This window comes from Carcharodon carcharias, chromosome 28 (genome assembly GCF_017639515.1).
Source record: "Carcharodon carcharias isolate sCarCar2 chromosome 28, sCarCar2.pri, whole genome shotgun sequence".
NCBI classification, from domain to species: domain Eukaryota; kingdom Metazoa; phylum Chordata; class Chondrichthyes; order Lamniformes; family Lamnidae; genus Carcharodon; species Carcharodon carcharias.
In genome coordinates, this window is record NC_054494.1 from 22,066,441 (window position 1) to 22,086,080 (window position 19,640).

At 41.0% G+C, this 19,640-nt stretch overlaps 1 protein-coding gene across 2 annotated transcripts; it reads left to right on the forward strand.

Moving 5' to 3' along the window:
• The first annotated feature begins 526 nt into the window (after positions 1-526).
• LOC121270854 (AP-3 complex subunit mu-1) lies at positions 527-19,547 on the forward strand. 2 transcript variants are annotated; one of them, XM_041176394.1, is made up of 9 exons: positions 527-907; positions 1,260-1,705; positions 2,434-2,605; positions 6,820-6,957; positions 7,527-7,612; positions 7,839-7,972; positions 15,226-15,433; positions 15,612-15,756; positions 18,623-19,547. In XM_041176394.1, the coding sequence occupies exons 2-9, from the start codon at positions 1,433-1,435 to the stop codon at positions 18,721-18,723; spliced, it is 1,257 nt and encodes a 418-aa protein (XP_041032328.1). In that variant the 5' UTR covers positions 527-907; positions 1,260-1,432; the 3' UTR covers positions 18,724-19,547. The 2 variants fall into 2 exon arrangements, with proteins under 2 accessions (XP_041032328.1, XP_041032327.1); XM_041176393.1 differs by having other exon boundaries at positions 1,263-1,705.
• The last annotated feature ends 93 nt before the right edge of the window (positions 19,548-19,640 follow it).

Genomic DNA, 19,640 nt, shown 5'->3' on the forward strand with positions numbered 1-19,640 from the left:
GCAGGGTTAAGTAGCTGGAGCGATGGCGCGCGGGGGAAGGGGGCTGGGTTAAGTAGCTGGAGCGGCGGCGCGCGGGGGAAGGGGGCTGGGTTAAGTAGCTGGAGCGGCGGCGCGCGGGGGAAGGGGGCTGGGTTAAGTAGCTGGAGCGGCGGGGGAAGGGGGCAGGGTTAAGTAGCTGGAGCGATGGCGCGCGGGGCAAGGGGGCTGGGTTAAGTAGCTGGAGCGGCGGCGCGCGGGGGAAGGGGGCTGGGTTAAGTAGCTGGAGCGGCGGCGCGCGGGGGGAAGGGGGCTGGGTTAAGTAGCTGGAGCGGCGGCGCGCGGGGGAAGGGGGCTGGGTTAAGTAGCTGGAGCGGCGGCGCGCGGGGGAAGGGGGCTGGGTTAAGTAGCTGGAGCGGCGGCGCGCGGGGGAAGGGGGCTGGGTTAAGTAGCTGGAGCGGCGGCGCGCGGGGGAAGGGGGCTGGGTTAAGTAGCTGGAGCGGCGGCGCGCGGGGGAAGGGGGCTGGGTTAAGTAGCTGGAGCGGCGGCGGCGCGCGGATAGGGGATGGGCTTTCTGGCCGTTGAAAGACAGTCTGTTCAAATTCACCATAATCATCACATTAACGTGCTTTGCAGAAAAGTTGATTTTGAATGCATTTTCTGTCATTTTGAAGTCGGAATGTTTTGAAATACACTTTCACAAGTTTTATGCATAAAATATATTTTTGGAAAAAACTATTTTGATGTACATTTTACACAGTTCTGGTGCACCCATTGTAGATAATTGCAGCCTGAAAAAGCGCATCAAATGTCGGTTTGCCGAATTACCAGAATTGTCTTGAAGTTTTCAGGTAGTAAAGGCGAATCGGCGGGGTACACATCTGCGAGCAACCAAAAAGCAAAGGAAATTAATAGGAACCTTCACGAACAAGTGCGTTATTTTCATTTACTTTATTAACTATAAAACACTACTGAAAGTAGATAGAACATGGGCGGGTGTGGTTGGATCAAATGACGAGTACATCCAGACTTAGGGGAAGTTAAATACATCTGTTTTAATATTCACGTGGTATTTACATTTGTATAAACTACAGTCTAATTAACTTATAAATATTGTCTCTTTAATTTGTGCACTACAACGTAAAATAAACGTGTACACAGTTTTCGATAGATTAGGACCAGAACTCATGGAGCAGTTTCTCATTCTGTTTCTCACGTGGAATTTCAGCCTGCGGTGATTTATAAATATTTTATTTATTTGTTTTAATGTCTGTTTCTTTAAGCAGGAGCTGCTTCCGGCGGGGCCGCCATGTTACAGTGGGTGGTGTTTGATGGACTGAGTTCAATGTTGGTCAAGCTTGTTCGGCGTGGCCGGCGACACCGCTTCGTTGTTTAAGGAGCAACAACAAGAACAAAAAATCCGCTTGAGGTGGTGAGGTGGTGGGGGGGGGAAAAAATGATCCACAGCCTGTTCCTCGTCAACTGCACCGGCGATATCTTTCTGGAGAAGCACTGGAAGAGTGTGGTGAGCCGCTCGGTTTGCGACTATTTCTTCGAGGCCCAGGAGAAAGCCGGGGAGGCGGACAACGTCCCCCCGGTGATCCCCACGCCCCACCACTACCTGGTCAGCACCTACAGGGACAAGATCTTCTTCGTCGCCGTGATCCAGTCCGAGGTGCCTCCCCTGTTCGTCATCGAGTTTCTCCATCGGGTGGCGGAAACTTTGCAGGTTTGTCCAACGCGCGGAGGAAACCAGAGCCGTTCGGATCAGATCAAACCGGCGGGAAAGCCTTTCCTTCAGTTTATTTCGACCTGAAGTGAATTACGGTTGAACCTCGTGCGAATTAAATGGTGAAATTTACCAGTATGAATGTCGAATGTGTGTCGGCTGTGGCCTCTGAATCAAATAATTACGGGTTCAAAACCCCCCTCCAGAGACTTGGACGGAAAAACAAAAGGTTGACAATGGAACACAAGAGACAGGAACAGCAGGAGTAGACCATATAAACAAGCTTGTTCTGCCATTCAATATGATCATGGCTGATCTTGGGGCTTCAACCCCACTTTCTTGCCCAGTCCCCATAGCCCTTGATTCCTTGAGAGACCAAGAGTATTGAGGGAGTGCCACATGCACAGTCAGAGAGAGGCTGTCTTTTACATGAGACATTAAACCAAAGCCCTCTCTGGCTTGTCAGGTGGACATAAAAGATCCTGTGTCAATCCCTCAAAGTGCAGGGGAGTTATCCCTGGTATCCTGGCCCTCCATCAACATCATTACAGTATTGCTGTGGGTAAATTGGTTGCCACATTTCCTACACAACAATATTTCAAAAGTACTTATTTGGCTGTAAAGGGCTTTGGGATGTCATGAGGTTGCGAAAGGTGCAATACACTTCAAAATCTTCAGTATGGCACTAATGGATTAGTTAATTTGTGTTGTGACTTATTGTTCTTCAGGACTATTTTGGAGAATGCTCTGAGGCTGCAATTAAGGATAATGTAGTGATTGTATACGAGCTCCTGGAAGAGATGTTGGACAACGGTTTTCCATTGGCTACTGAATCCAATATCTTAAAAGAACTCATTAAACCTCCTACAATCCTTCGTTCTGTTGTTAACACTATTACAGGTAAGAAGTTTGAGAGTTTTGATGGAGCAAGTAGGAATAAATTGTTTCTTCTGGCATGTGGGTCTCTAACGTTAGGTCACGGAATTAAAATATTTTTTAAAAACTTTTATTTAGTGAATTCAAACCCCTGAAGCCAAGTGATAGCCTCGTTTGCTGAGTTAAAGGTGATTAGTCCACCACTTATTGTGTAGAGGGCACACTCCTTGGTAATGTGCAGCTTTGTTTGTGTCTCTCCACAAGTGCATCGGGGTTTATGAGAGGCCCAGCAGTGGAGGTTGGCTGCAAAGGGGCCTTGGCCTTTCCTGAACCTGTTTAACAGGGATCATTCTTGTGGTAATTCTGAGCCTGCCACTCAACAGATGGGGTTTACCACAGGGGAAGTCACTAACAAGTTCCCTGTTTCCCATTCCCTGATCCAAAGGATGTCTGCTGGTAGATCTTACCTGGGAAGGTTGCTCTATGTAGAAGCACCAAGATAGTAGGTGGGTCGAACAGGTCATCATGGAGTGCTGGTGAGGTGTAGCACAGGTGGTTTCAACCAACTTGTGGGTTTTCGAGAGTCGGTGGATGTGTAGCGGAGTTATGGTTGTGACAACCGGGGAGGGGTGTTGAGTGGATGGTTCCTGTTATGATGCACGTTGTTGCATTCAGTTGAGAATCAACAAGATATGTGTGTGAGTTAAGCTTTGCCAGACACGCGCACAGTACTCTGCTATAGTGCATGACAGGGCAAGTGCTGAGGTCTGGAGTGTTGTGGCAGCAGGGCTCCATGTAGATCCAGCAAGTTTGGTTAGTAGATTGTTTCTGGTTTTGACCTTTGCAGCTGTTTTCTTCCGAGAAGGACAAGAGTTCCAGGTAGAATCACTCCCAAGTATGTTGGGTTAGGATCATGCCTTAGTCTCTGGCCATCAATGTAGATATGTAATTTTTTTTTTGGCATTGGCATTGTGAAAGTGGAATACATTGGATAAGGCTTTAGAGGGATTCAGTGTGAGACGCTATGTGCTGCAGTGGTCCGTCAACTTTGTCATGACAAAAGAACTAAAGGGGCATGAAGAGACTTTTTTTCTACACACGGTTGTTAAAATTTGGAGTACGTTACCTGAAAGAGTAGTGGAAACAGATTTCACTGGAACTTTCAAAAGACAATTAGACATGTATTTGAAGGGTACTAATTTACAGTGTTAATGGTGAAAAAGTTGGGATGCAGAACTAAATCAGGTAGCTCTTTCAAAGAGCCAGCACAATAGGCTTACTGATCTCCTGTGCTGCAAGATCCTATGGCTGGAATTTTCCAGCCCCTCACACCGGCGGGATTTCAAATGGCTTGCCAGCCCCGCTGCGGGGAAATCTGCCGCGGGGGTGCTAAAAAAATTCTGGCTTATGATTCTAAAGCTACATTTACATGCCAGCTTTGGTTTTACACAATGCGAAGTAGGTGTGCTACAATAATCTCAATCTTAAATGGGCCATCAACAAATTGAACATACAGGTCATGTTAAATAACTTGCTTGAGTTTTTGAAAAGAGAACAAGAAAGGGTTGATGACGGTAATGCTGATATGTTGTCCATTTTGGCAGGAAGAATAAAATAGAAGCATATTATCTAAATGGTGAGAGATTGCAGAGCTCTGAGATTCAGAGGGATCTGGGTGTCCTAGTGCATGAATCACGAGGTTAGTATGCAGGTACAGCAGTAATTAGTAAAGCTAATAGAATGTTATTGTTTATTGCGAGGGGAATTGAATACAAAAGTAGGAAGGCTATGCTTCAACTGTACAAGGCACTGGTGAGATCACATCTGGAATACTGTTTACAGTATTAGTCTCCTTATTTAAGGAAAATATAAATGCGTTAGAAGCAGTTCAGAGAAGGTTTACTAGATTAATAGCAGGAATGGGTGTGTTGTCTTATGAGGAAAGGTTGGACAGGTTAGGCTTGTATCCGCTGGAGTTTAGAGGAATAAGAGTTGCTTGACTGAAACTTTTAAGATCCTGAGGAGTCTTGACAGAGTGGATGTAGAGAGGATGTTCTCTCTTGTGAGAGAATCTAGAACTAGGGGTTACAGCTTAAAAATAAGGGGTCACTCATCTAAGCCAGATGCAGAGAATGTTTTTCTGAAGGTTTTGAGTCTTTGGAAACCTCCCCCTCAAAAGGCAGTGGAAGCAGGGTATTTGAATATTCTTAAGGCAGAGCTAGGTAGATTCTTGATTAACAAGGGAGTAAAAGGTTATCAGGGGGTTAGGCAAGGCTTACAGTCAGTTCAGCCATGATTTTATTGAATGGTGGAGCAGGCTTGAAGGGCTGAACAGCTTTACTCCTGCTCCTAGTTCTTATGTACACGGACTTCCAAAAGGTATTTGATAAAGTGCCACATAACAGACTTGTGAGCAAAGTTAGAGCTCATGGAATAAAAGGGACAGTAGCAACATGTATATGAAATTGGCTGAATGACAGGAAACAATTTTTTGAACTGGAGGAAGGTTTATTGTGGAGTTCCCCAGGTGTTGGTGTTCCCTTCTATACCTGATATGTATTAATGACATAGACCTTGGTGTACAGGGCACAATTTGCATATAATACAAAAATGAACCATGAGGAGGATAGTGTAGAACTTTAAAAGGCCATAGATTGGTGGAATGGGTGGACAAGTGGCAGATGAAACTTAATGCAGAGAAGTGTGAAATGATTCATTTTGGTCAGAAGAATGTAGAAAAACAGTACAAAGGGTACAATTCTAAAGGAGGTGCAGGAGCAGATGGGTATATTCTGATTTATTCTCTTCCTGTGCCTAGAGGCAGATGAAGCATATGCAAATGTCTTTCTGGAGCTAGATTTTCCTGGAACAGATTGCTAATCTGTTACCAGAGGCTATAACTTTAGGTGCCGCTGACCAGGAGACTCTCCCACTCTTAGCACCTGCCATAGGTGTATCAGAAGGACAGGTTGATAGTCAACCTGTTTTGCTGCATTATGAACACACCTTCCTTGGCCATCAAATCCTGGAGTAGGACTTGATTCCAGAGCTTCTGGCTCAGAGGCAGGATCGCTACCCACTGTGTCATGAGACCGCCACTTGGGTACATATGTGCATAAATCATTGAAGGTGGAAGGACAGGTTGAGTTAGTGGTTAAAAAAAGCATATGCCATCTTGTCTTTATCAATAGGCATGGAGTACAAAAGCAAGGAAGTTATTTTCAACCTGTATGAAACACTGGTTCAGCCCCAGTTGGAGTATTATGTCCATTTCTGGGCACCACACTTTAGCAAGGATGTGAAGGCATCAAAGAGAGTGCAGAAAAGATTCACAAGAATGGTTCCGGGGTAAGGAACTTTACTTACATAGATTGGAAAAGCGAAGGTTGAGAAAAGATTTGGCAGAGGTATTCAAAATCATGAGGCACATCTGTACAGAGTAGAGAGGGTGAAACTGTTCCCACTCATGAAAGGATCGAGAACCAGAGGATACCAATTGAGGGTAATAGGCAAAAGAAGCAAAAGCGACATGAGGCAAAAAACATTTTTACACAGCAAGTGGTTAGGATCTGGAATGCACTGCTTGAGCATGGTGGAAGTAGGTTCAATTGAGGCTTTCAAGAGAGAATTGGATTATTATCTGAAAAGAGAGAATGTGCAGGGAAAAGGCAGGGAAGTGGCACGAGATGAATTTCTCCTTCAGAAAACCAGCACAGACAGGACAGGCTGGATTTTTTCTGTGCTGTAGTAATTCCATGAGACCACTCACCTACCTATCCTTTTGTAATTGGCCATGCAAATGAGAATGTCCAAGTGCAATTTAAATCAGTTCTGCCTCCCTAATGGAGCTATTGCTAACACTCTCTCATCATTGGTCCAAATGGGTGAAAAAAGGAGGAAGGAGATGACACTGTAGATCATGTCTCCAGTGGTCTTTGCAGTTGAGATCACTGAAGTGGTCAAAGGATGCTTAAACTGTTTCTACAAAGGTTTCCTTGTTCCAAGCAAGTATTTTAACAAAATAATTTGTAAAAGATGAAAAGCTCTTTTGGTTTAACATCCCTTTTGATTAAGTTGGAAAACATTCCAGAACTGCCAATGAAATTCATCACCTGTTTCCATTGTTCTGAAACCCACACTGCTGTAGAATTACCCCTAATAAAAAATTATGTACAATATTAAAATACTCTATCATAAGAGATGGATGAATTTATAATTTCTAAATTGTCAATTGTTAGGTAGCAGTAACGTAGGAGATCAACTTCCCACTGGGCAACTATCTAATATCCCTTGGCGAAGAGCTGGAGTCAAGTATACAAATAACGAAGCTTATTTTGATGTTACGGAAGAAATTGATGCCATCATTGACAAATCAGGTAATAAGTTTATTTTGTAACTAAATGCAAGGAAACCATTTCAGTACCAATTAAAGTGGAAAATCACTCCGTCTGGATGTTTGATAAATCTTCAATATGTTATGCTTTAATTAATTTTGTTTCTAAATAGTTTTTAAAATTTATTCTTTATGTGGGTGTTGCTGGCCAGGGCAGCATTTGTTGCCAATCCCTAGTTGCCCTTGAACTGAATGCCTTGCTAGGCCATTTCAGAAGGTAGTTTAAGAGTCAACCACGTTGCTGTGGATCTGACATCTCATATAGGCCAGACCAGGTAAGGATAACAGATTTCCTTTTCTAAAGGACATTAATGAACAAGGCGAGGTTTTACAACAATCGGTGACAGTTTCATGGTCGCCATTGCTGAGACTCAGCTTTTAATTGCAGATTTTAATAATTGAATTTAGTAGCTGCTGTGGTGAGATTTGAACCCGTGTCCTCAGAATATTGGCCTGGGCCTCTGGACTATATAACATTACTGCTATGCAACCATCTCCCTGATGTTTGCATTTTAAGTGGTTTTAGCTTAAGGTTTTTTTTTTTAATGCCAGGATCAACAGTTTTTGCTGAGATCCAGGGTGTGATTGATGCTTGCATCAAGCTAACTGGAATGCCAGACCTCACCCTTTCCTTTATGGTAAGTAATGTATTTGTTCATTTTGCACAAAGTAATGTACTTGCTCATTTAGCACTTAATGTACTTGCTCATTTAGCACTATCTCCTTAACTGTACATCCATTTAATGCTAACTTAAACTACAGATCTTTCTGAAATTTGTATTTTGTTAACTGTCTTAATGCATTAAATGTTCAGTTGCCAATTACACATGCCTTAATATAAATTCCAATTTTCATCAACGGTAGAATCCAAGACTGCTAGATGATGTCAGCTTCCATCCATGTGTTCGCTTTAAAAGATGGGAATCTGAGCGAGTTCTGTCATTCATTCCTCCAGATGGAAATTTCCGTTTGATGTCTTATCATGTCAGCTCACAAAAGTAAGATGACTTCCTGCATTTCTGAAAATTTTAAAGAATATAAGTCCATTCTGGAGTGGTAAATAGGAAATAAATGTGATGTATAATAATTCATCGCTCAAAATAGGAAAGTACTGGACAGAATGTGATATTCAACAATGCCTGCCTATTCTTTTGACATTCTTACCATTGCCAACTAATGTTCAATACTGATAAATTAAACATAATAGCAGGTAGTACATTGAAAATTAGAATATTTTACAACACAAATGGCCTAAGCTTAGGTCAGTTTTTGGAGTTGACGGCAGGGGGCACGGGGCTATTGGTGGTCAGGGAGAAGATCAACATTTCTTTAACCTCTATTGTCACTGTCACAGCCTTGCATGTTAAACGGGACCCAGAATATACAATGCCATTTTACAGCATCCTAGAGGTAAAGGTACAGAAATACCAGACCAGGAGTGAATATTAGGAAAGTGATTGAAGGATTAAGAGAAAAGATGGGATTTTAAGAGGTTTTTGAAGTTGGGGAAAGGTAGAGGAGTCTTGTGAAGGATCTTCAAAAGTTTGAGCCTAGACAGATAAAAGCTAATATATTTCTTTGACCAAGCTTTTGGCCATCTGCCCTAAAATCACCCTTATGTGGCTAAGAGCCTAATTTTGCTTTATAAATCTCTTGTTAAGTATCTTGTAATGTTTTATTATGTGAGAGGTGCTATACAAGTTGTTGATGGGACTGAGGAAAGGAGAGTGAATAGGAGTATAGAGTCAAAATACTGAAGGGTGGAGGTAGTGGTGGTTTTGAAGGTTAAGTGGATCCAGAGCCATGGAGGGAACTTGAGAATTTCAAGGAGGTAGGAGTGATGAGACGAATGTCCATGGATGTAGTTTATATGGATTTCCAGAAGCATTCAATAAGGTTTCATATAATCGAAAAGCAGAATACTGTGGACGCTGGAAATCTGAAATTAAAACAGAAAATGCTGGAAATACACAGCAGGTTTCCGCTTCAGGTCTATGACCCTTTATCAGAACTAGGAAAAATAACTGAAATTAATGTTCATGGAACTGAAGGTAGTGGTGTGGGAATCAGGAGAGAATATTATATATTCGTAACAGCACTGTGGGTGTACCTACACCGTATGGACTGCAGCGATTCAAGAAGCCAGCTCACCACCACGTTCTCAAGGGCAATTAGGGATGGGCAATAAATGCTGGCGCAGCCAGCGAAGCCCACATCCCATAAATGAATAAAATAAATACAATTTCTAATTACACACATTAATTTCACATGGGTTTTTGATTGAGAATTTTAAAAATCTGTTATTCTACAACCCATAAAGCCTATGGATTAAGATGACCTTAAAAAATGATACTTATTTCCATAATTGAATCATAGATTTGATAAGGTTAAGTCCATTGACTTACACCATACTGTATATTGCATATAATTTCATTTTTAGTGCTGAAATTATCCAGAAGTTAGCAATACACATGCCTGTGGCTGCATAAAAATACTGGGAAAGACAAAGCACTAGTATAGAGAATAGTAAGTTGGAGTCAGAGTAAGGAAGAAAGTAATGAAATCTAAATCAGAATTACTCTGCATTTATGTGAATGCATGGAGTATAGTAAATAAGATTGGAGAGTTACAGTACAGATTGTCATGTGGAAATATGATGATGTGGCAATAACAAAGACCTGGCTCAAGGAAGGACAGAACTGGGTGCTAAATATTCCAGGGTACAAGCTATTCAGAAAAGATAGGAAAGGAAGAAAAGGAGGCAGGGTGGCAGTATTGGTTAAGGAGAGCATTGTAGCGCTGGAGAAAGCGGTTGTCACAGAGGGTTCAAGAACAGAATCTATTTGGCTATAGAGCTAAGGAACAAAAAGGGTGCGATTACATTGTTCGGTGTACTCTATAGACCACCAACTATTGAGAAAGATGTAGAGGAACAAATTTGCAGGGAAATTAGAGATGCAGACGTTATAGGATAGCTATGATGGGGGACTTTAGTTACCCGAATGTAGATTGGGACAGTGGTAGTGTAAAGGGCAAAGATGGGCAAGAGTTCCTAGATTGTATTCAGGGGAATTTTCTACAGAAGTATGTCTAGTCCAACAAGAAAGGATACATTGTTGGACCTGGTTCTTGGAAATGAGGTGGGCCAAGTGTCAGTGGGGGAACATTTAGGAGAGAGTGATCATTGTATCATAACGTTTCAGATGACAGTAGAAAAGGACAAGGGAAGTCAGGGACAGCATAACAGCTAAAGAGAAAGCATACAATGTGGTGAAGAGCAGTGGGAAACCAGGGGATTGAGAAGCCTAAAAAACCAACAGAGGACAACTAAAAAAGAAATAAGGAGGGAGAAGATTAAATGAGGGTAAACTAGCCGGTAATATAAAAGAAGGTTGCAAGAGTTTTTTTAGATCTATAAAGGGTAAGAGAGAGGCAAAAGTGGACATTGGGCCGTTGGAAAATGACGCTGGAGAAGTAATAGTGGGGGACAAAGAAATGGTGGAGGAACTTAATAGGTACTTTGCGTCAATCTTCACAGTGAAAGACACGAGTGACATCCCCAAAGTTCAAGAGAGTCGGGGGGCAGAGGTGAATATGGTGGCCATTACCAAGGAGAAGGTGCTAGGAAAACTGCAAGATCTGAAGGTGGATAAATCACCTGGACCTGATGGATTACACCCCAGAGTTCTGAAGGAGATAGCTGAAGAGATAGTGGAGGCGTTAGTAGTGATCTTTCAGGAATCAGTCAGGGAGGGTCCCAGAGGACTGGAAAATCGCTAACGTAACTCCCCTGTTTAAGAAGGGAGTGAGGCAAAAGACGGAAATTACAGGCCGATTAGCCTGACCTCGGTCGTTGGTAAGATTTTAGAGTCCATTGTTAAGGATGAGATTTCAGAATATTTGGAAGTGCATGGTAAAATCGGGCAAAGTCAGCATGGTTTCATCAAGGGGAGATCCTGCCTGACAAATCTATTAGAATTCTTTGAGGAGGTAACGAGTAGGTTAGACAAAGGAGAGCCAATGGATGTTATCTACTTGGACTTCCAGAAGGCCTTTGACAAGGTGCCGCACAGGAGGCTGCTCAGTAAGATAAGAGCCCATGGTGTTAGAGGCAAGGTACTAGCATGGATAAAAGATTGGCTGTCTGGCAGGAGGCAGAGAGAGGGGATAAGGGGGGTCCTTCTCAGGATGGCGGCCGGTGACTAGTGGAGTTCCGCAGGGGTCAATGTTGGGACCACAACTTTTCACTTTATACATTAATGATCTAGATGAAGGAACTGAGGGCATCCTGGCTAAGTTTGCAGATGATACAAAGATAGGTGGAGGGACAGGGAGTATTGGGGAGGCTGCAGAAGGATTTGGACAGGTTAGGAGAATGGGCAAAGAAGTGGCAGATGAAATACAACGTGAGCAAGTGTGAGGTCATGCACTTTGGTAGGGAGAATAGAGACATGGACTATTTTCTAAATGGGGAGAGAATTCAGAAATCTGGAGTGCAAAGGGACTTGGGAGTCCTAGCCCAGGATTCTCTTAAGGTTAACTTGCAGGTTGAGTCGGTAGTTAGGAAGGCAAATGCAATGTTGGCATTTATTTCAAGAGGACTAAAATATAAAAGCAGGGATGTGCTGCTGAGGCTTTATAAGGCTCTGGTCAGACCACATTTAGAATATTGTGAGCAATTTTGGGCCTGGTATCTCGGGAAGGATGTGCTGGCCCTGGAGAGGGTCCAGAGGAGGTTCACAAGAATGATTGCAGGAATGAAAGGCTTAACATATGAGGTAAGTTTGAGGACTCTGGATCTATACTCGAGTTTAGAAGGATGAGAGGGGATCTGATTGAAACTTACAGAATACTGAGAGGCCTGGATAGAGTGGATGTGGGGAAGATGTTTCCATTAGTAGGAGAGACAAGGACCTGAGGGAACAGCCTCAGAGTAAAGGGAGGATCTTTTAGAACAGTGATGAGCCAGAGAGTGGTGAATCTATGGAATTCATTGCCACAGAAGGCTGTGGAGGCCAGGTCATTGACTGTATTTAAGACCGAGATAGATAGGTTCTTGATTGGTATGGGAATCAAAGGTTACGAGGAGAAGGTGGGAGAATGGGGTTGAGAAACTTATCAGCCATGATTGAATGGCGGAGCAGACTCGATGGGCCAATTGGCCTAATTTCTGCTCCTATGTCTTATGGATTTATGGACAGTGTGTAATCCAGACTAAGAATAATTAACTGGGGAAGGGCTGACTTCAATGGGGCAAGAACGGAGCCGGTCCGGATAGACTGGAAACAATAGTTGGCAGGAAAAACTGTAGCTGAAAAATGGGCTACTTCAAAGAAGTATATTCCCTCAAAAGGGAAAGGCAGGGCAAACAAATCCGAAGCTCCCTGCATGTAAAAGGAGATAGAAATTAAGATAAAGAAGAAAAAGCATGCTTATGATTGGTGTCAAGTAGAAAATACAATTGAGAACCAAGCGGTATTACAGAAGGTCCAAAGGGGAGGTGAGAAGCAAAAAAGGGTTATGAGAAAAAACTGGCAGCCAACATAAAGCAGAATCCCAAAGTCAACTATTGGCACACAAATAGTAAGAGGATAGTAAAAGGAGGAGTAGGTACAATTAGGGACCAGAAACTGGATTTACACAAAAGCAGGTGGCATGGCTAAAGTGTTAATTAATGAGGAAGAAGTGTTGGATAAACTGGCGGTACTTATGGTTGACAAGGCACCGGGACCAGATGAGATGCATCCAAAGATATTGAAGGAAGCGAGAGAGGAAATTTCATGGGCACTGGCCATAATTTTTCTGTCTGCCCTAGACTCAGGGGTGGTGCCAAAGGACTGGAGAATTGCAAATATTATGCCCTTGTTCAGAAAAGGTTGTAAGGATAAGCCCAGCAATTATAGACCATTCAGTTTACCATCAGTGGTGAGGAAGCTTCTTGAAACAATTATTCAGGATAGAATTAATAGTCACATGGAAAAATGTGGGTTAATAAGGAAGAGCCAGCATGGATTTCTAAAGGGGAAATTGTGTTTAACTAACTTGGAGTTTTTTGAAAAGGTAACAGAGGGTTAATAAGGGTAATGCTGTTGATGTGGTATACATGGGCTTCACACAACAGATTTGTGAGAAAAGTTATTGCTTATGGAATAAAATAGAAGCAACTGGATACAAAATTGGCTCAGTTATAGGAAACAGGGTCATGGTCAATGGATATTTTTCAGGCTGGAGGAAGGCTTGTATTGGAGTTCCCCAGGGGTCAGTATTGGAGTTCCCCAGGGGTCAGTATTGGGACCCTAGCTTTTCCTGATATAAATAATCAAAATCTTGGTGTGCAGAGGACAATTTCAAAGTTTGCGGCTGGTAAGAAATTTGGGAGCATTGTAAACATGGAGGAGGACAATATAGAACTTCGAAAGGACATAGACAAGTTGGTGGAATGGGCAGATAGGTGGCAGATGAAGTTCAATGTGGAGAAGTGTGAGCTGATGCATTTTGGTAGGAAGAACATGGAAACACAATATAAAATAAGGGGTACAATTCTTAAGGGGCTGCAGGAGCAGAGGGACTTGGGTGTATATATGCATCGATCAATGAAGGTGGCGGGATAGGTGGAGAGAGCAGTTGATAAAACATATTGTATCCTGAGCTTTATTAATAAGGACATAGTACAAAAGTAGGGAGATTAAGATGAGCTTATACAAGACTGCAGCTGGAGTATTGTGTATAGTACTGGGTGCCACACTATAGGAAGTGAACGCATTGGAGAGTGTAGAAGAGGTTTACAAGAATGGTTCCAGTTATGAGTTATGAAGATAGAGTGGAGAGAAGGCTAACAGGAGATTTGATAGAGATGTTCAAAATCATGAGGGGGCTGGATAGATAGGGAGAAATTGTTCCTGCTCGTATAAGGATCAAGAAGGCACAGATTTAAAGTGATTTGCAAAAGAAGCAAATGTGTTATGAGAAAAAACTTTCACTCCGAGAGGTTCGAGTCTGGAATGCATTGCCAGTAAGTTTGATGGAGGCAGGTTCAATCGACGCATTCTAGACAGCATTAGATGACGATCTGAATAGAAAGAATGTGCAAGGGTATGGGGAAAAGCCTGGAGGGTGGCCACTAAGTCGTAATGCTCATTCGAAGAGCCGGTGCTGATAGGCCGAATGGCCCCCTCCTGTGCTGTAACATTGAGATTCTATGAAATTATTTACCTCGTTAAGCAGAGGAGAGAGTAGGGATAATGGGTATAGACTCAATTAATTACTTGCAGATCAGAGTCATTTGTATAATTTTGCCAATGGATGGCATTGTTAATGTAAACAGAAACATAAAATGACAAATTGATAGATTTCAACACAGATAAATAAAGTCATCTCTTATAGACCCAGAAAGGATAGATTTGTATTTACTAAAATAGCGACAAGTTAGGAACAATGGAAGTCTAAGGAGATTTATGGGTTTATGTGTACCGATCACTAAAATGTAATATCAGGTACAAAAGAAATCAAAAGCTGATGGAATGTTAGTTTTCATATTTAGATGGTAAAATATAAACATATTTTGCAGTACATGTATAAAGCCCGGGTAAGACCATATCTGCAATACTTTGTGCAGTCCCAAGCACTGCATTTTAGATAGGATATACTTGAAAGGAGTGCAGTGCAGTTTCACCAGAATGTTACCAGGGCTGCAGGGTTATACTCAAAGGCGGTTATATTAACTGAGCTTCTGTTGAGGACCAGGAAAGTTAACGCTGGTGTCTGGAATAGAGAAGGTTAAGGGGTAACTTGATTTAAGATTTTAGGATTTTGAAAGGAATTGGTGTCGGTTAGGGAGTCAAGGACAAGGGGTGACAGATAACCTTGAGCCAGGCCATTCAGGAGATAGGTTAGGGAAAGTTAAAAGCTTTTTAAATTTTGAAACAGTATCTGTCATTTAGAGATCAAACCAAACGTTCATTATTTGAAGGCAGTTAGGTTGTTGACTTAATTTTGTCAACGGCTTAAATGTATGACTGTGAATTTATTTTTGTGGTATTCTTGACTTTCCCCTTGTCGAATTGAGAGTTTTCTGCTTGGCCTCGCAACTGGGAATTATGCCCAAGGAAATCTGATTAGGGAATTAAAAATAATTTGGCAGGGTCAGAGGGGGGGTATTGCAGTTATGTTTTAGGCTAGAATACTGGTAAGCTTGATAACATCTAATAAAAATATAGAATCAAACTATATTCATCAATATTTGTATTTTCAGCTTGGTGGCAATACCAGTTTATGTAAAACACAATATCAGCTTCAGAGAAAATGGATCTACAGGGCGATTTGATGTAACAATTGGGCCAAAACAGACCATGGGAAAAATAGTGGAAAGCATTCTAATGATAATTCATATGCCTAAAGGAGTGCTCAATATGACCCTTACTGCAGCACAGGGCACTTATACATTTGATCCAGTCACCAAGGTAAGTCCTAGCAGGTGTCTTTTTTTTGCAAGGCAGTAAGTACATTACTTAACAATGTTACTTAAACATTAACACTAGATTCCTGATATAAACATCTTAAAAGATGATAAGATGACTTTTATTTGAGTAATGAAGAAGGAAATGACAGATTTAGTGATTTGATGGCTCTTTCTCTCAGGTGTTAATTTGGGACATTGGAAAAATTACCTTGCCAAAGTTACCAACTCTCAAGGGATTGATTAGCCTACAATCCATGGCACCAAAACCAGAAGAGAATCCAACAATCAATGTTCAGTTTCGGATCCAGCAACTTGCAGTATCAGGTGAGAAGAATTGGTTTTTTATAGTAAAGAAAGTGAACCAGAATTCTGATAAGAAAACTAACAAGAGAGGCAAAATAAGTTTATTTACTAAGGTTCCAAAGGAGAGTCATATTGAAGTTGAAATGTTAACTCGTGTTTCTCTCTCCACAGATGCCGCCAGACCTGAGTTTTTCCAGCATTTTGTTTTTATTTAATAATGTATGATTTTGATTTGTGCACCAATAGTTTTTACCTTCTGGCATATGATTGTATACCACAAAGCATGCAATTAGTCCAAATTCAAAATTTGCAAACCAGCAAACGTGAAACATCCAGAATACTCAAATCATATCCATTGGAAAGGAAAGGAGCAGCAGCCTGTTTGCCATTTTCTTGCTGTGTAGAATAAACTCTCTTTTCCCTTGAGTCCAGAGCATCAGACTTACCTTCTGTTCCATTCCTGGAGTTTGGATCATTGTTTTCCACACCTCTATGTACACACAACAGAAGTGGGTAGGGTAGGACATTGGATTAGAATCTGGTTTGAAAGGAAGTTACGGAGAGTAGGAACGAAGGACAGTTTCAGTAGGCAATGGGGTTCTGTTTTTTGCAGTTGCTCCTGTCTACTCCGGAGACTTGAGCACACAAAAAATCTAAGCTGATATTCCAGTGCAGTAGAGGCAGCTTTGCACTGTCAGCGGTGTTTTCTGGAAGAAACAGAAATGGTGCCATGGGGTCTTTTATAAGAGGACCAGGAAAGTTAACCCTGGTGTCTTGTCCAATATTTATCCCTCAATATAATGTTAGGAATTAAAGTGAGTTTAAAGTAAGTTATATTTGTATTTCTGGGTGTTAGGAACAAGATACAGATTTAAGTTTAATTCATATTTTTTACATGTGTGTTAAAGGTGAAACCTGGCTTAGGTTTCAGTTTAGAGTTTTTGTGAGATGGAGCTGGCAAGTCCGGGGGCCTGTTTGTATACATGCATTTTTAGTACGGTTTTATGACTCAAAGTGAAGAAATGGGTTACCAAGGCATTAGCAGTTTAGGGAAGTTAAAACAAAGTAGAAAAGTTGTGCTCAGCCCTGAAGAAGAGTCATATGGACTCGAAACGTTAACTCTGTCTTTCTCTCCACAGATGCTGTCAGACCTGCTGAATTTTTCCAGCATTCGCAGTATTTTGCCTTTACTATAGAAAAATTGCGCTGTTGCCTAGCAACAGGGGATCGGAGAGAGACCCACAGAGATACACAAGTAAAACTAAGTGAAGACAGAAAAGGTCTAAGATTCTTTCTAGCTGGAAATTGTGCCAGACTGTTAAGGAACAGTGAGTTTTCTGGATATCTCAAGGGAGATACCAATTGTGAAAGGACTACAAGTGAATATTCATAAGTCTATTGGGGAAAAAACGCTTTGCAACTGAACCAGCACTAGCCTTGGTGTGGAAATAGTGGTACCTCATCACTGGAGTGTTGGGTCTCTCAGGGTATTGCAGGGATAAAAGGGATAGTGTGAGTTTGAATAATTTTTTCTTGTCTAGTGTAATATAGTTAATGTTTCTTGTTTAATGAACGTTTTATCTTTTTGTTAAAAAGTTAACAGCAGACTCCCGTGAATCTGTTTCAGTAAGTACCCTCCATGGTTTAAAAAAATTATGATGTATCAAGATAGGGTCCGTTCTGGGATCTAACTTGTCCAGTAGTAACATCAGCTGGATCATAACATTAACTAAACATTATCTAGTTGTTATCACTTTGCTGTTTGTGAGACCTTGCTATACATAACTTAACTGCCATGTTTCCTACAGTACAACAACGATTACACTTAAAAGCGTGTAATTAGCTGGAATGGCATTATATAGATTCAAGCTTTTTCTTTTACTGTAAGCATTGTTTTTAGATGCAGGGCTCAATAGAGTGACATTGAAATCTGTCAAGGATATTAAAATACGCATAGTAAACAGAGGGTCAAAAGAAGCAAGGAAATTGCTAAGAGTATTTTGGGCATTAAAAATTCTTTTAATGGGAAGAAGCTAAGTGACATAGAATAGAAGGATTTGAAAATATTAAAACAGCACCAAGGAGCAAAAATTATTTAAAAAGAAAATCAAATCACCCATTCAAGTTAAAGGTCTGGGATATAGTAGATAGAAATAGACCAAGGGCAGAATTTTACAGCCCTGTCCTGGTAGGGGCGAATGCGGCGAGCCATTCATAGGTCCATTGACTTCGGCAGGACTGTAAAATTCCACCCCATGGGAGCAATTTAGAATAAGGTGACATGGATATGATACAAGTGTTCTTTCAACAGCCAGTGAAGATCATTTCCTTCATGCCTGGACTCTGGGAGCAGGAGTGCAGTATGACTGTAGGCAGCACATCTTTGATATATAAACCATTTTCTCTCTGTTTAGCGGTCTTGTTGTCATTACAAGTAAAGTTGGTACAAAATAATTCTCATCCTGTCAATAATCGTTTTGGCTGTAATGAACAGACAACACACTATTGTGGAATTTAATTACTAACTTCACCAGGTTATGTTTTTTAATATAGCTAATTGTGCCCAGCACTTTGTTGAAGGTTAGACTGGCTCTAGCCAAGGTTTTGGAAATACCCTTGCTCTAATCACCTATGCTCAATGACATTAGAACTCTAACATTACTAGAATAATGTTTACAAAATATAACATTACTATTGCTGACTAAAATTTTGTTAATGCTCTTGCATCATCCTGGCTTGTGCTTATTTATCTTAGAGCAAGCGGTTGGTGACAAAGCTTTGTAAGCATTGCCTTTCCACTCAATATAGATATGGATTTAATTTAAAATGTTATGAAATATTTTTGCAAAGGAGTGGGAATTTTAGTATTCATTTGCTTCCCTCCTAGGTTTGAAAGTGAATCGACTGGACATGTATGGAGAAAGATACAAACCATTTAAAGGTGTGAAATACGTCACCAAGGCAGGAAAATTTCAAGTCAGGACATGAGGGAGAGAAAATAAAATTAACTTGCACAGTTTCCAAGCATTGAAATCTGGTATTCAGCAACAAAGAATATGAATTATTTTTTTTAAATTTAACACTTCATCTCAAATGATTTCAGAATTCTGAATGCTTTAATTGGTAAAGGAAAAGGGAAAACATGATGGAAGGTATTTCTATAGTATATTGTGATTAACTGCCTTAATTATAATGTAATGTTTTAACAGGGGTATGAAATAAATTGGCTTTAAAGTATTAAATTGTTTTCTAAAAAGGGCATTGTTCCTTCACCAATTGTTTCTTCATAAAAGATAGAACCATGCACACTTAGACATTCTAGTTTTATACTTCAGTTATACAAGATGTTTTATCTTGTGCTGTTAAGAGCCCAAAGGTAATGTGGCATAGTAGAAATTATAAACTAGCATTGCCAAATTGTGCGAGGAAATATATTTAAGCACCCATCACTGCTTCAAACTGCTTTTATGCTCAGATACGTATAAAGTATTTGGAATTGAGCCAGTTAGTGTGCCAACCAAACCCTCCCTTGGCTGCAATTTTCAACATGGCTCAAAAATCTATGGAATTGCTAAATAGACCATACACTTCAAGCCCATGGATGTTTAGGTGCCTAATAAAATTTACTAAAAGGAAGAGAATACCAACACTATTAATGCAAGTAGGCTACTTTTAGAGTTAAACAAGTACCCAGTAGCATTAAATGTACATTTTAGCATTTAGGAAAAGACTTAGTACTTAATATCTTTGGTCACACTTTGTACTTTTGAATGTTTGATTTAATTGTCTCAATAAAAATGAGTACATTTCAATTTGGCTGTTGCTGTCTTTTGTACTGAGTATGGGAAAAACTCATTTCAGGTTTTAAGTCAGATTTTTATCATTCAGCAACTTAGTTTAATATA